Here is a 17,169-nt window from a genome sequence, read left to right as displayed (position 1 = left end):
AAATCTAATTTCATTGTCTCGGTTCCTACACATCGTTGATAGTGTGTTTTGGCTGTTGTTTCTGCTGTTCTGTGGCATGTTGATTCCATTCAGCAGTGGCACCAACTGGCAGGTCAACAAACTAATTTGGTTCGGCCTGAAGAAAAACACAGTTGATGTCATTGAGATTGTCCTCACACCTCATTAAATCTGAATTTTCTTGAAGATGGGCGTCCTCTTTTCTTCTGCTCTACTGAGAAATGAAAAGTATGTTTCATGTTTTTGTCCAGGATGAGTCCCACTGCTGAAGCCACAGGACATTCCCACATTTTAAATCCAACTTATTGGTTGCAGAATGTTTTCTTGGCAACTCCTCTCATACATTTGAATCTCTGTGCCTTTGGCTTACTGAACATCCTAATTTAAGCAACACTACTCACAACTGGATCTGGAAGGACTTTGTGAACGTTTTCCTTCCACTTACTAACTGATGTTGCTTCGGTGCTGTGAGTAATGTATGCCTTTGTGGCTTTCAGGTTTTGATAAGTCATGCCGAGACTAAGGATGGGAGTGGTAGGCCGCTGGAGTACGAGGATCTGGAATCTGGAGAAGTGCAGTTCCCAAGAGACCCAGTGGATTTAGAGAGGACGTTTATGGAGCCCACGGAGCACCAGTCCGTCGTCATGGTAAGACAGTGGAGCCGTTGTGGGTCCATGCATGTTATCTCAGGGCAAAAGTTGGCAAGTGAAGACCAATGCTCATCAACATCTCTATGTAAATCATGTTGAGTTGGATGAAACTCCATTTCCCATAGTCCCCTGGTGCACGTAAAGACTCTTCCTTCAATGTCTCTATCTTTCCATGATGTCTGTTTTATAAACTCAACCTGACCTCTTTCCATTTTAAAGTTTCTCCATCTTCATCCCCATACAGACTTATTTTCCCTTTGTCTCATCCATTCCTCATCTCCCACTTATTGTTCTTGTTCATACAGCATCTCTTATGTTCCCATTTTATGATCCATATTAATGTGGTCAAACACTGACACGCAGTCATGAAGAGGGAAACTGCTTAGCAGGGGAATCAGATGTCAGATCCGTGCTGATATTTGTGTTGGCTTCGTCTTATTCTCCTCCCAGTTCAATTGCACGTACCGAAAGAACCAGGAAACCTCAGCAACAATTCCCAGGATTGTACCAGGACCGGGAAGGCAACCGGTCAGCAACATGACGTTTAGCATGGATTTGTACAACACACGGCCCTTCAGCAACCCTTCACGCCAGGCCTTCTACACTGTCTCACAAAAGCAGCAAGTCTTTGTGGAGGTATGCTTTGCATGTCTCATGAATCATTTATTTCAGAGTTCATGTCGTGTGTTTAGCAGTTTAATGCAGTGTCTTATGTAACGTGTGTTTTTGTTGCTAAATGAAAACTTTAGAAAGAACCCTGCTCTGTTTGCTCTCTGTCTGGGACTTTAGCTCTTCCTGCTTTGATCTCTTAGTGTGGCATCCACGAGGTCAATTAGTATTTAGTCTAGTTGGGGCTAAAGAGCTCACACTCACTTTCACCCCTTCGTTCTATTTGTATCTCCTGTATGTGTCTGTGTATCCTGTCTGGATGCCTCAAAATCGTTGTTTCACAACACGATTATGGAGATCATGTAAGAGATGGCAGACTCCTAGACTGAGGTCATTTGATAAAATGATTTATGATGAAATCAGCGGGAGGTGCTTGGCTGGGAGCACTGACGCAGAGCCAGTTGGTTACAAAGGGTTTTTGTGAATGCATATGCAAGACCATTTAAATGAGGAAACATCACGGACGATCCAAAAGAAGAAAGCTCAAGGGATGGTTGTGGATGGAAAGATATGACGAACATCTGAACTGAAATAATACTCGACGAAATGCGTTGCAGTTGAAATAGATACATGTGTTAGCAAACAGTCGTAACCCATCAAACAGACATTAGCATTCACTCTCTTTTAAGCTCAGGTCTGGTTTCTACCAACCCCTGAGGCAAATATCTGGCTCTTTAGCTGCTAAATGCTTCACTATCTTCACCAGCCAGTCTGTTATGGTTGTCTGTCTACTGTTTGATGCTGGAAAGGTGTTGCACAGGTAGTGTGCAGTGGGTTCATGGGAGTGAACCAAGTGCTTAAATTGTGGCTGTAAAACCAAAACGATGAGCTGGAAGATGCTTAAAAGCATTTTTTGGGATGAATTAGTGCGCTTTCTTGCTAAGATTTAGATGATCAATACAGTTCAGTACGACATGTGTTTATAAAATAGCAACAGTATGAGAGCAGTATAAAATAGAAGGATGCCCTTTGTAGAGTGCAGATCTCCCTCTCTCCCCTCGGTGTTTCTGCAACAACCACTGCTGTATTGTGGGATTAAATGAATGCACCCTGTAAAATACACTTCATTCAAACTCAAAAACAAGCGGCAATGTGTGCAGGCAATCAGTTAGAAGTCGTCGTATAAGACATTTCATACAATCTTACAAACTGAACTCCAACACCAAGGTGTCTGTCGGCGTTGCAGCGGCTAAATGTAGGATGTGAGGTACTCAGCAGTGTGTATACTGGTATGTCCACGGGAGATCCTTGAGCATGCAGCCGTTACTGAACTCAAAAAATATAATGCAGTTTGCTGCAGCCTAATTCCAGATTAGCTGTGGACAGACACTGAGGTGCACACTCATTCACTCGCAGATGACCTCCTTGCAGAAATGATGGTGGTCGTGTTTATCAGCGTAGTATTGCATTCCTCTTCAACTTTGTCATTAAGAAACAATTTCACTTATCGGTCATGACTTGGTCTCACTTAAACAAAGCAGCTTATCATTGCAAATGACAAGTGAACCATGTGTTTAAAGAATAAATGCTTCTCTCTCACGCGCTCCAGGTCACCTCAGCCGCATCAGATCCCGAGCTGGGCTTCACCATCGTATCGTGCTTCATTTCTCCCAACTCCAAGCCCAGTGTGGCTTCAGACTACACCCTCATTGAGACAGTCTGCCCCACAGACGACTCCGTCAAGTACTATCCTCACACACAGGCGCAGAAGAAAAGTTTCAGCTTCACCTTCGACTCAAAGTTCAACATGTCCCTGCTTTTCCTGCACTGTGAGATGTCTCTGTGCTCCAAGACATCCCAGAGCAACCAGAGGCCGCCGGTATGCAGTCCATATGACTTTTGTCTTTTGCATGTGCAATGATTTTCTCTTGAGGTACATACTGAGAGCCGTGTTTTTGTTTGAGAGGATTTTAAGTTGGTGTAGTGGTGCACCGTCTTGATGCTGGCTGAGCCGTTCGGTATCAGCTCTGCACCCAAAGCTAAGCAGGAAACATGAATCAACGCAATGTTTGCCAAGTATCCAGCTGCAGAATAAAATAAGCATCCATCCAAGCCACAGTTTTATTGTTATCTTACTGTGTTACTTGTCCAACTCAAACAATCTCTTGCAGGCTTTTTCTCCACTTTTTCTTTTCTGTTTTTTTTACCTCTTTTCATCTTAACAAAGTTGTTTCTGACTTGTGGCATTGAAGCTAATTGTTATATTGTGATTCCGATCAGGGTGTGGTGTCGGCTAACTAGTTTGTCATTTGTTTGATTTCCAAGTTTATACTTTGGGTTAGTTATGACAGAAGACATTTAATTGAGGTTGAGACATGTGAATGTTTGTATGTGCTTTTAAAAATGGTCGTTAATGCCTTTTTACAGAGTGACCTTTCTGTCCACACAGTGCTTACGACCCGGTGAGACCTGCGATTCTCTTAGTTTGGACAACATCATAGCGATGATGATGAACACCAAGACGTCTACCAAGCCGCTGGTCGTGGTGGATGGACCTGGTCAGGAAACAGGTAAAAAAAACCAATTTTACAAGGTCAATCAGAATAACATGCACGTAGATCCTAGAAGCTCTTGTTGCTCTCGTCCATAGTTTGGCTGTATTAGCGCTACACATGATGAATGAAGCTCTGACTCGCATTGTTTTGAGTATAAAGTGTGATAAGGAAACTGGAGTAAAGGGAGAAGCAGCACTGGGGACGAAGCTGCCAGAGAAAGCTCAGTGCGATTCTTGGAGATTAGACCAAAACCACAAAACACTGCACATCACTTCCCCACATCTGGTCATCATTAACTGCGGTGTGTGTGATTGTGTGTGCAGGTGTGTGTGAATGCACATTTTGCCTTTACGTGCACGTGTCTGTAACATCTGTACACAAGAGAGAGAGTGTGTGTGTGTGTGTGTGAGTGTGTGTGTGTGTGTGTGTGTGTGTGTGTGTGTGTGTGTACTGGCATGTGGTTGACATGCTTCCAGTAAAGGGGAGTGTGCAAACACTGAGGCCCAGTTCGGTTGCTCTGGATCGGTCCATGCTGAGGAAGAGGTGGAAAAAGAGGAGTCATACAGCACCAAGCTCCAGTTGTTTTCACTTAGTGCCTTCTCTGTGGCCTCCCCTTTCCACTGGAGAGGGAGAGGGTGTGTGCGTGAGGGAAGTGGAGGTCCTCTCGTTGGCTTTGGGAGTCCAGCCAGACCCCAAAGTCCCATCGATCATCACTTGTTGAGGCGCTCATTCATTCACTCGCTGTATTGCGCAGTCTCGGGGCTTGTGAGTGTGATCGGAGGGAGGAGGCAGCCTGCAGATGTGGGGGGGAGGCCTGAGGTCACATTTTACTAATTATGACCTAAACTGAGATGGGGTGATATCATGAGTGCCCGATACTTGTTGTACTGCCAGAACCTTTCAAATCAGCATCCCCTCTGAGCAATGACGTCAATAAGAGACCTATGGTCAGTTTGAGTCAACTTCATTGACTCATTGCTTTAATATAAATCATCATCATTTAACCATGTGAGCTGGGGCCTGACTGATATATCAGCATGGCCGATACTGGCCATGATCTCGGCTTATTTGTGGATATACTGTATGGGTCAAGAAATTACAAAACTATAAAGTTTAACGCATAGTATGGCCCCTCAGACATCACTGAGAAACCGTGGCGGTTCCAGGATTGTTTTTATTATTTAATCCTGATTAAATAACATTCCTACTAAGGAACAACTTGTGGGGCTGAACACCAAACCAAGGAGGCAGAAGCCAATTTTCTGGGATTTGGGATGACCGATCCACAGTTGGCCCCTTGGAGCCAGCCTTGCTGACATGTTTATTTTTCATCTATGAAACATCTCGCTCAGCAACAGCTATTAGTCAGTTGACTGGAAGGTAATTGGCAGCAATTAAGAAATAATGCTTAATTGTAAAAATAAATAAATAAAATACTGGTACTCTCTTGCCACATGTGAAGAGAATGACACGGCTCGACTCAACTGGACTCGCTCTCCATGGGTTTTCCATCAGCTACCTGGTAACTGGTACTTTTTTTGGTACAACTTCAGTCGAGGTCCCAAGCGAGCTCAGCCGATATTAGAAGGTGAAAGTTAAAACGCTGCAGACCGCTGATTGGTCCGATAGAACAGGAAACGGCACAACTGGCACAAACGCCATTTTTAAATAGTAATAGCTACCGACAATAATGACCACCATTTTTTTTTACACGACCCAGAATTTGTTTTAATGTCAGCCATATCTACGTATTGTGTACACCCAACTGTGTAATGCTTGCAAGATCTTTTTAAAAATGTGTTGTCTTTTTGTTTTTTCTTTAAAACATGTTAATACTCTAGTATCGACATCAAGAATTCAGTCGGGCTCTGGCGTCGGTAGTGAAGGAGTCTTTCAGACAAATTGAACAGACGTGGGTGGATTTATTACATTTTAATTGGACATAGGGTTCCACGGCTGGGCAGAGTTAGAGATGTAGTCACTGTTTAGCACATCGTTGCAGTGTTGATGTTAGAGAAGCTGCTGAAGCTATTGGTGAAACTTACAGTGATGAGTGAGTGAGCTCTAGTCCAGAGTAGGCTGTGCCCTCACCACTCAGCCAGTGCAGCGGGTTTATTTTCCATGGAACAGATCGAGTAAACACAAATATGCAATAAACACAGTGAAAAAACAAAATCTCCATTTCAAAGGCCGTGTTTTATAACACAAAGGCATCTCTTATGCTAGGATGGCAAACAAAACAAGCAGCCTTTTCAAGGGCCACAGTTCAGCACTGGACAGTATCCCAAAGAGCTCCACTTGATCTACAAATCAAAGAGGGCCACTTGTGGCCAACATGGTGCATGGAAAAACATAACAGCCTCAAAAGCCCTGCCATCAGAAGTAGATTTACTGCTTCACAATAAATTTTACTGGATCTGGTAATGTTCAGGAAAAGTTGAAAAGTATCATTTATCCGAGCGGTTGGCAGTGTAGTTTATCTTATTGCACCAGCACAAGCAGTATTGCTTCACTTTTAGTGTGCAAAGAGCAAAGCAAGAACATCTTTAATAAGTTTGGTTTATTTATACTGCAATGACTAGATTCTAATCTGCTTCAAAAGAAAACTTTCAATATCAGGGTCTGTTGGACAGCTTGAAACTGCAGTGTTTAAATATGATTTCTGTGATAGATATATGTCGAATGAGGTCTTTTTGTTTTCCCTGTGGGCTTCTTCTTAATATTAGAGATGTATTCTAAAACTCACAATCTATCTTTTTAAAACAAAAGAAAAGTATTTTTCTACCTTATTCACTGAGAGTGTATTATGAAGAGAGAGAGAGATGTGTGAGAACAGAGCATGATGAGAATCCTTTAAACAACTGTATATTATCAGTTGTGCGTGGTGCTATTGGCCTCATGGACCCCGCTGAGAGAGAGCTGCAAGTTACTGGTTCTGACAAAAAAGCCAAGAGGATTATTCCATTGGCTTTTGGATTATAGATAAAAAAGCTCTTTGGCAAAAAAATGTTTGTGGATACTTAAACATTTTGTTCAGCAATAATCTTCAGAAAAGAAAACCACTTTTATGATTTGTGATGCTTGGCCAAGAGTGAAAAGATAACGTTAGGCTATAAATGAACAACATCACGGTCACGTGACTTCACATCACCACAAAGCTAAAGGCGGACTAGTGTTCGGCATTTTGTAGTCTCATTTAGCCACTTGTTAGCCGTTTTAAAGACACTTCAAAGCTTCAATCACTAGTGGGGTGTTTACTGACGTCTTTTATATCGTAGAACAAAACGTTTGAATCTCCTCGGCTCGTTTTAACCACAGTTCAGGCATCTCACCAAGAACCCATTCAAAAAACCCATTGACAAAAAAGTGAAAATGTCTGTGTTCTGGGACTCATTCCTGCAGTAATAAGCTTTATAAGTATGAACAAGCAGGCTGCATCAGTGGGAGGAGAGGTCAGAGTTGAACAAAAACATGCTCTCTCATTCCATAGCAAGAAAACCGTACATAAACAATGACGTTCATAGAGATATCAGACCGCTCCAACTCTGGCTACGGCTTAAAGCTGCACACATAAGTCAGGAGTTTAACTTCTGAGATGCTGTTTCTGTTACAATGGTGAACTAAAGTGAGGACCTGACACACGTTTGTTACAGAGTGTTGTTCTCCACTGACATCGAGGCTTTTTTGAAAAGCCACACCGGGTTTTCAGGCCGATAATACTGACTGGTCTCTGCAGTCCTGGCACAAGTCACACGGGGCCGATAACACTGCAGCGATGTGGTGGGGGTGCAGGGTGGCACAGAGGACGTCCTCTGGCCATCGTCCCCTCTGAAATTAAAGTCCTCTCTGATGACCTGTCATCACCCATTATGCGAAATAGAGAACTCAAAGGTGTTCCGTCCAAGAATAGCACCCATTGTGCCAGAGTCTTGGACCTGTACCAGGCTCGCCTCTTGAGTTTTCCCGTACACAAGCGCCTTTGTATTGTTTGTTAAGTCATCATTACATCTAAGTTCACTTTTGAAAGTCTTCCAGATGGCTTGAAATACTGCAGTGGGTTCATCATTGTGGACTTACAGAATAACTACCACTCTTCCAACATTTTCCTGGTTCAGGTTTCTGTCTCACATTCCTCACGTTGCTTATCAACACAGGACAATACCAGTAATCTGCTGGTCCTCTGAACCGGAGCTGACAGGCTGACTTGTTGGATGGTCAAAATGAATAATGTACACTGGGCATCCCTATATACAGTATGATGGTCAACAAATTAAAATGACATTATTTGTTTTTGTTTTGCAGTTACTCCTCACTATGTACCCGAAAAGCCAGAAGTTCCTCCTGTTGACGGTAAGTTTCATGCTACATTATTCTCACTGTTCTTTACATGTATATGTTTTTTTGTGTTTTTATACACATTTTGAAGTATCACATTAGATTAGCTGTATGAAAACGGCAAAATTTCAGAAAACTTCCTCAATTGTGCAGTTTTTACGCTCGCTTTGTTGATGCGCTAAATGGAATCTGGCCTTCGTCAAATCGATGCTATTCAACGTCTTCATGGGTTTATATTGTCTTATGATTTTAACTTTGATTTTTGATTGATTTTAATATAATCAACGTTCCGATTTGAAACAAATTCCTGAAGACCTAATTTTTCTCTCATAGATCAGCCAAGTCAACTTGTTTTATTTCCAGTTCAGTCTCGACTTCTTCTTATACTCGGTTTACTGGCAGATTACAGCCACATGTAAAGTGTAGCCTAGAGTGCCAAATACTGACAAAACGACGCAGCCTTGTATAATTTGCTTAAAATTCACTTGACAGTTGAATGGAAACATGGCTAAAGATGAACCAATACATTCTGAAATTATTAAAGAAAGGATGTAAGTTTTAATTATTTTATTATTATTATTTAACCATTTATTATTAGCTCGTTGCACAATTTATTACGGTTATTATTTATTAATAGTGTCTTTTGGTTTGGGCTCTCTAGACTTGTGCTTGAAAGCTTTTCAAAGTTATCATGAAGTCACCTTGAATGAACCGAGTGCCGCTTTGTTCCCCAGAAACGCTGTATGTGCTGGACACCCCGACAGTGGTGGGGATCGCCTTTGCAGCCTTTGTGATCGGGGCCCTGTTGACCGGAGCCCTGTGGTTCATCTACTCACGCACAGGTAGGTGCTTCACCTGCTGCTCCGCAGCCCCAACTCACCCCTCTGCATTAATGAAAGGATAAGATGCAGAGGAATGTCCGAGTGTCTCAGTGCCAGAAATGTGCCGCTGGGAATGCCAAACATCCTGCTGCTGACAGAGGCCAGTTCACAATAACAGATTGACTCCTCTACTGTAAATATATCCTGTTGGTCAGCAGCAAGGGCTCTTCTCTTTCCTGCCTTTGAGTGTTTTGGGAGCTGCGGGGTGGTCAGCGAATATTCTCAGGACAATGGCTGGAGACGAGTTGGAAATTCCCCTTGTTGGGTTGAGCAGCCCCTCACAGGAAAAGACACACAATCTGTCCATTAGATGCCAAGATCTTCCCCATCGTCCCTAGCCTGCCGACCCAAGCCGACCCCTGGGAGGAAGTGTGCTCCCAGCAGCCCTCTCAGTTCACCGTTGCATAAAGCTGCCCTGTTCTCATTGGCCTCACTGCTTGACTGGTGATCCGCCATGCCGTTGACCCGGTGCCCTGTCGCTGATGTGTTGGTCTTTCATAAACGGGCTCAGGATGTTTCAGTTTGGAAGTCGGGGCTTTTAGAAAGTACAATGTGAGTGTTTAAGTTTACGCTTAGTTGAATGTTTGGAAGAAGCTCACAGTTGGCCAGTGTTCAATGGTGTGATCAGTAAATGATATTTGTGAATGTAGCAAAGATCCTGACACTTCAGAACTAAACTGTCCCAGTCATTAAGTCACATATTTTAGTGTTTAAGGAACAAGTGTTCATGTAGCAGAAAAGATCAGCTGTCAGATTTTAGTGCTTATCTTTATCACAATATTGGTATTGAGTCCTTTTTAGAAATGTAAGCTTCACAGGTTTCCTTCTCGGCTGGTTTTCTAAAGATATTAGAAGTAAACATGTACAGAGAAACAGGTGTAGTTCTGGAAAAATATTGTTTCTGTTGATGTTATTAAAATAGGCCTTAGGTGGGCGTGTTAAACTCTCTTGGCTGAAATGACCTTACATGGCAATATTGGCAGTTCCATGTAAACCCCAAGAATGTAGATCCCCTAAAACAACCACCAAAAATATCATGTAAGAGTGTATTTTAAACTGGTGTACAGAGGGATGAAACATGAAAACAGATTTCGGTACATCCCCTCTGGGTCGAGGACAATGTTTGTAGTCTCTTGGGAAATAATCTTTTTTAAGATACATACTCATTGGCATTATATTTGAGGTTTTGTCTCTATTACAGCTTCATTCCATATAAGGCAATTAGAAGTGTAAATGCTTTAAAAACCAGCCCACAATATATTATTTGACATTTTGCTCATTATGTTGGCACGCAGAGTGGGTCTGTGTTCTGCCAGGGCTGCCGTCATGGCTGCCAAGAGATCTGCTCTTCACCTCTGATCAAATAACACCAATGAAAAGTTGTGAAAGAAGCTGATCAACTCATGTTACCTGCACTTAAATGCTAACATACGCTGCAAGATTATAAAATAATGATGATGGCACGCTGCACAATAGTGCTACAATTATAAGCCATGCTAGCGGCTAATGTCGGTTGGTCGTTCCTCCATTCGGTTTCAAACTAAACTATCTCAACTGCTATTTGATGGATTAACTTGAATGTTTTACCATTTAAATCTATGTTCTATGGTCTATCTATCGGGTCAAAACTACAGTTTGTTCAATACTTTATTTTATGACCTGCAAAACTCACCACATTCCAGCCTCAGCTGCACTTTTTCTTTAGTGCTACTTAGCAAATGGAAACCTGTGTTACGTCTGTCTTGGTCAAATTCATTACTATACACGGGTGTTATAACCAAATTGTTTTTCTAATTCTTAATTTCTTATGCAAATTATTTTTTGATTGACATTTGTACATTTATTAGCAACAAGTCCACAGGGTTAGCGTTAGCAAAAAGTCCACAGGGTTAGCATTAGCAACAAGTCCACAGGGTTAGCGTTAGCAACAAGTCCACAGGGTTAGCATTAGCAACAAGTCCACAGGGTTAACCTAAGCAACAAGTCCACAGGGTTAACGTTAGCAACAAGTCCACAGGGTTAACTTTAGCCGGTAAGCAACACAGAGTAGCATACAAGCTAGATTCAGGTTGGTAGCTTGGAGCTAGGTGGTTTCAGCAACCAGGCTTCCTGCCAGGCTGTTGGATTAGCTGTTGTCGTAACTACCAAGATGGCAATGGCCAGAAACCTACATTTGTGTTTTTTTCAGTCCATGCCTCTGAAGGAGGTTTCTGTTTGGACACTTTGTTTAAGACTTTGTATGTTTGGAGCGTTGACTGTGCCAATAGATACTGAGATCGTGTTTGTGATTGAGGTGAAGGGAAATTGTCCCTGAGTCAGACATCTTTTGCAACAACTGGATGCAGAGTTTTCATACACAGCGTGTCTCTGTGACACAAGAACAGCATTTATCTCTCCTGTCTTGAAAGATCATATTGGACTTGAGGCTTTGTGTTTCTTCAGACCGATGAGGTGAATACAAGTCCCATTGTTTTGTAGAGCTCTTGGTCCTGCGAGGGAAAGACTGCTGGCAGCTCTGCTCTGGTAAACATTAGCAGAACTAAGGGGCCCCAAAGAGGGAGCGGGAAGTTGGACCGCCGGGAGACACATATGCCTGTCATACATACACACACAACTTTTAGTAAAAAAACAAACTATGGATTGGAAAACCGTTATCTAAGAGACAACTTTTTATTGTGTGCTCTTCATTTTTCAGGTTGAAGTAAAGTAAGGAGGGAATAGACTGCAGTAATAACTTTAACAAACACTCAAATTAAACACAGACTTGGCTTTATTACAAAGCTGTTCATTGTCTGTCAGGGTTGTTTTTGTAAACAGATGTAAGCATTTTTATTTCCCTCTTCATTTGATGCATTGGATCCTGAGAGTCTACCAATTGAAATGCTTATTTAGACATAGAGCAATAAACCCGTCAGTGGTTCGAGCTCCAGTCAGAAGGTCCTGTCTTATGTTTGTTCTGCTGTATCTGCTAAAGCCAGGCTAATTGAATCCAGATAACTAAAGAAATGAACTCCATGGACGGGAAGCCTCCTCGTCTCTTTTGGTTCAAACTGCCATTTGTCAGATAGGATGTGGCTGGTTGTTTCTGGACTCTCTAAGGAGAAGTTTCTCTCGTCCCCAGCGTTTGAAAAACACTTTGTGAATCTGTGTTAGATTATGATGGAAGATGGTAACAGTTAGCGCATATGAAGTCCAGAGTTCTTCTTGCATGACTTTGCACGTCCAGTGGTTTGTACTGAAAACGAGATGGTGTCTCCTTGAGATTAACAATGTGTGAATCTATGTCAACTAAAGTGTAAGGTTTATATAGTGGCAGGCATAGTAAACACTAGGATATTCAACTGTAGAGCACAGAGGAGCACAAAAGGAGGATTCAGCAAAATGTAGCTGTAACCAAATCAGTGTGTCATGTTCCTGCCGACCTCTGGCATTCTGTAATATATATACATTTTTTCATTCTCCTTTTTGTCCAATACCGTCTTCCCTCTCTCTCCACTCCCCCTCCTGCCCTCTCTCTCTCTCTCTCTCTCTCTCTGTCTGTCTCTCTCTGTCTAGGTGAGACAGCTGGCACACAGCAGGTCCAGAAGTCCCAGCCGGCCTCGGAGAACAGCAGCGCGGCCCACAGCATCGGCAGCACACAAAGCACACCCTGCTCCAGCAGCAGCACGGCGTAGCCCAGGACGCAACCCGGCGGGAGGCAAAGCCCTGCCGTGGCACAGGAAGAACCCGGCGGTTCACAGGGACCGGTTTGTTGATCTTCTTCCATGAAAGGAACTATTTTGGGGGGTGTGATAGGAAGAAAAACGCATGATTTGAAAAAAACACAGTTACACCTTTGGTCCTTGTGTAAATTCCTTTTGTGCTACTTCAAGTGCGTGCAAACAAATAATCTGTCCTGGTGTTACTGGTCTGTAGTAGTCAGTGAGACCTAGCTTGGCAGCCTCACCTCATATTTTATAAAAAAAAAAAAAAAAACTACAAAAGTGAGTTCAAACCAGGCATCTCTTTCCAAACCAAGTGTTGCTTCTTGTTTTGATTTAGGCTGTACGTAACAACAACAGGTGTCCTCCGACAGCGCGGAGCGCAATCTGGCGGCAGTGATGTCAGTATTAGTAAGTGAGATGTTAATGGCTGGACTGTAACACTTCACAACATGCAACCCTGAAGGTGGCAAAGGAGCAACGCAACCACTATTAACATGCGGACAAAAGTGCAGTGTGAACGCAAGTCACCATCTTGACACACAGAGAGATATAATGGCCTTTTAAACATGCCAGACAGTGTAGGTATTGAATGTATACAGAAGAGTAAACGCCAAAAAATGTGAAAGAAAAATGTGAAAGACATGCTGATAAAATGCCACGTTTTGTAATGTACTCATACTTCCCTCATAATAGATTTATAACACACAGGGAGGTAAAACATATTTTATCAGTGCTTTCTATACGACAGTTGTAGTTATGCATTTCAGTCGATCTGGGGGGTCTGAGTTTTACTTGTTACAACTTCACAGGGGCATTATGGGTTCCCGCTTACCAGTCGTTGTTAATGGAATAGGTCAAAACTTTAGGAAATGTTAGACCAGGAGATCGATGCCTCTCTCATGTCTGTGCTTTAAGTACTGAGCTTGACACAGGAGGTGAACGTCATGACAAATAACGTAGGCGGTGACCATAAAACCATTATTATATTGGAAACTAACGCAAAACAACTAAAAATGTCAATTGCCAAAATGGAATCTGCAACACAGAGCTAAAAGACAACAGCCGGCCCAGCAGCCAATCACAGTAGCTTAGCATGCAGACTAGAAGCGTAGCCTGTTTCATGCTAAGCTAGGCTAATCTTCTTCTGGCTCTCGCTCCATACTCCACATACAGACCTCATAGTGCGATCAGTCATCACATATAAACTAAGTGAATTCTTTTAACATCTGTATATTTTTGTTAATATTGTAAATACTCGAATGTTATGAGGCAGAGACTGTTCAAATGCTGTTCTTGTACTTCTGGATTACACCAAGTTTATCAGTTTATCATTTTAAAATACAAAATAAGAATCATGGTGTTTAATGGTGTTCAATTTAGACTATAATTTAAAGGCAAATCTTCTAAATCATGACCAAGTATAGCTGGTGTAGTTTACGGTCCGTCCTTTTCAGTATATCTGCAATCAATAAATCAAATCAAATGTTCTGACAAATCAAACTGAAAGGATCCCGTATCTGTAACATTTGTGAGCACCAACAATAGTTGTTTTTTTATGATCAAAATGCTGTCAGTGTTCCTCGCTAGCTTTAGCCACGTTGGTAGCGAGCAGCTACTTTAATTGGAAACCTGAGCTAGCATGCTCTTGCTCGTTCCTCCGTACTCCAGCCCCAGCTGTAAATGATGATTATTTCTCTACACACTCAGCTGATTGTGCTCTTATCAGACAGAGAAGACGTGTTACATTGTAAAGCCAGACAGTGTTTGGATTTTATTATCTTTTTGTATAAATCTTGGCACTGACAGGGTGTTGAATAAGCTGTAGCCGAAGCTCATTGTTACATTTATATTTTCCCATTGTTTGTTTTTTTTTTTAACCTGCAACTCCATGACTTCCCCACCGTCTCAGAATAATATGAATGTTTGCTGCAGTGCCTTCCTTTGAGCTGTAGGTTTCTATCAGACCGCGTGGGACTAACTTTGCCTTTTGAAATTGAGAAGGGAACTTTCCCCGTAACGTTTTAAACCACAATAAGAAAAACAGAATGTATATGATCTCAAAGCTTTTGCTTTCTTTTTACTTTCTTATGTAAACATGTGTAAAGCTTTCTACAGAGGGAACAGAGTCTAAATATATATATTTGTGTATAAAATTATATTTTGGAATATATTTACCAAGAGAAATTTATTGTCTTCTATGTGTGTAAGTACTGTGAATTGTGTTTGTGCTCATAACACACGTCTGTGGGTGATTTGTGCTGTTCATAAAAGCCTCGTGTTTTGTGACACGTTAACTGATGAAAATAAAATAATAATAATAATAATTATTATTATATACACATACATTTGAAAACATCCAGTGGACATTTTAAAGATTAATTTCAAGAATGTGTCATAAAACATTTGTAATAATTATGATATATGAATGCTTTTTAAAGAAAAGCATTACCTGCAGGTTTTCAAGTCTGTATCTTTTGTTTAAACATTATTATAGTCATCATGTGATTACTATATTGTATAGATAATGTTTTTACTCAAATATTTTCATATGAAGTAAAGAAATCACGCATTACAGAACCTTGCAGAATTAATATATTGTAAATACAAATGTCACATCATTGGAGAGAAGCTGTAGTATTAAACTATATTTGTAACACAGTTAATGAGTTAATTCCACACAACTGCCTGCTCCATTCAGCTACATGTGTACATCTACATAAAGGATGGCACATTTTCCCTTTTAAAAGTCCTCCTCAGTTATAGTGTCATATAACAAAACAGTGAGGTGAACCCCTGTAAAGTGAAATCAACCCAAATGAACGTGTAATGAGTGTGTGTGTATTGTGTTGGAATGGAGGGGTTGTTTTGTTTTTCAGTAACACCTGAGGAATAATTGTTATTGAGGATTACAACCACTTGTTTTGAGAGCAACCTTACAACTCGTTTGTTTTATCTGTCCCGCTGCCAAACCCTCAAACGCTGCATCCCTGTAGTAAAGATGGGGGTCTTGCTGAGTGGAAATGCGTGGCCTATAATCAGCGGTCATTCTGGGATTACGGCTTTCTGACATTCCTAGTTTCTGTTATCGACCGTGGTGAATCCGTCTCCCAGGTGTAATTATCTCCTCCACCCCCCCGTGTCACGCTGGGAAATGGATCAGCCTCAAGTTATGTTCCCGATCTAATCTTCTCATTGGACATCATTTGGGGATATTCTTTCACGCAAACGAACCAAAGAAAATTCATGAGGATTGTTGTTCAAAATATCAACAGTCCTCCATGCCCCCTTGTGCCCCAGTGCATGCTGGGGGAGAAAGCTCCTCTCATGACCGCGAATGTGTATAGGTAAATGCAATATAATAAGAGCGTTATTATAGTAGTAAATCACTATAAGACTTGTAGTTAATGCTGAACTGACAACAGATGTAATTGGAGCACAAATCCATATAGTAGTTATTGATTGTATTTTTTTAACCATTTGACTACCTCATGTTTTTCTATGAATGTGTAATTTGTGTTTTATGTGTGTGATGGTGTGTGTGTGTGTGTGTGTGTGTGTGTGTGTGTGTGCGTGTTTTCTGTGCCGACGTATGTTTGAACTCAAAATGCTCGTAGATTTTACTGCAGCTGGAGGATTTGGGGCCCCTGCGTGGTTTTATTGCAGTTTCACATTAATTTTTCAAATCTCAAAGCAAACGATGAAGAGTTTGAACTTCCGCATGGTGCCAAGATTCCCTTCCCCCCCCTTTTCTTTTGTTGTAAATGTGTAAAACTTGGGTAAGGCGTTATTATGTCCTTCGGTTTTGAAACTTTTTATATGCTGTAAATACGCATGATAACTGTATACCCAATATGTCCAATAAAATGTCTAATTATGAACACGCGTGTTGTTGGGTGATTTCTCTGGCCTTGAGGTGAGCGGGGGAACCGTGTGGATTCCTCCTGAGTGGGTTTGGTTTGGAACAATGAGCTGTAATAATGATGTGCTAGGTCTTGGCTCTGTTGCGGTGAAGTCATGACTCGTCTCTGGTGAGCTCATAACAAGATACAGACCGTGTGGACCGCTGGCTGGAGGCTTTTTGTTGTTGTGGGGGAGCTGAGATGAGAGGAGTGCAATGAGTCCTTACCTCCCTCCCCTCCCTCCCGTCATTTGTTCCATCTTTGTTTTTGATTAGAGCTCCTTGGAGACGCCTGTTCGCGGCGTGCCTGAGTAAGGAGTGTGATTATCATAGATGAGGGAGAATCCAGCTTGGGTCGGCCCTTTGAGACCCTTGTGATGTCACATCTCTTTTTCCCACACTGCCCTCAACCCTCCTCACGCTGCGACCAAACGGATGACTAATCTTGAATTCTTGAGGAATGCTCACGCACCTCAAAGAGCCACAGAGGAGGCTGTGATGTCACTGTTTTCATTTCCA

General features: G+C 41.9%; 1 protein-coding gene across 2 annotated transcripts in view; it reads left to right on the top strand.

Annotated features, from left to right (window-relative positions):
• The window catches only part of tgfbr3 (transforming growth factor, beta receptor III), a 62,014-nt gene extending 45,384 nt beyond the window's left edge, over positions 1 to 16,630 (top strand). Inside the window, exons 10-17 of one of the 2 annotated variants that reach the window (XM_084010677.1) lie at positions 516 to 665; positions 1,119 to 1,304; positions 2,887 to 3,156; positions 3,727 to 3,847; positions 8,135 to 8,182; positions 8,902 to 9,009; positions 12,604 to 12,742; positions 12,782 to 16,630. In XM_084010677.1, coding sequence (XP_083866803.1) covers positions 516 to 665; positions 1,119 to 1,304; positions 2,887 to 3,156; positions 3,727 to 3,847; positions 8,135 to 8,182; positions 8,902 to 9,009; positions 12,604 to 12,722 — 1,002 coding nt within the window. In that variant the 3' untranslated portion in view covers positions 12,723 to 12,742; positions 12,782 to 16,630. Of the gene's footprint in view, positions 1 to 515; positions 666 to 1,118; positions 1,305 to 2,886; positions 3,157 to 3,726; positions 3,848 to 8,134; positions 8,183 to 8,901; positions 9,010 to 12,603 lie in introns of both variants that reach the window. The other variant, XM_084010676.1, reaches the window with a different exon arrangement.
• The last annotated feature ends 539 nt before the right edge of the window (positions 16,631 to 17,169 follow it).

This window comes from Eutrigla gurnardus, assembly GCF_963514095.1.
Source record: "Eutrigla gurnardus genome assembly, chromosome: 6".
NCBI classification, from domain to species: domain Eukaryota; kingdom Metazoa; phylum Chordata; class Actinopteri; order Perciformes; family Triglidae; genus Eutrigla; species Eutrigla gurnardus.
The sequence above is the reverse complement of the archived record's forward strand: the minus strand, read 5'-3'. Positions and strand labels throughout refer to the sequence as shown.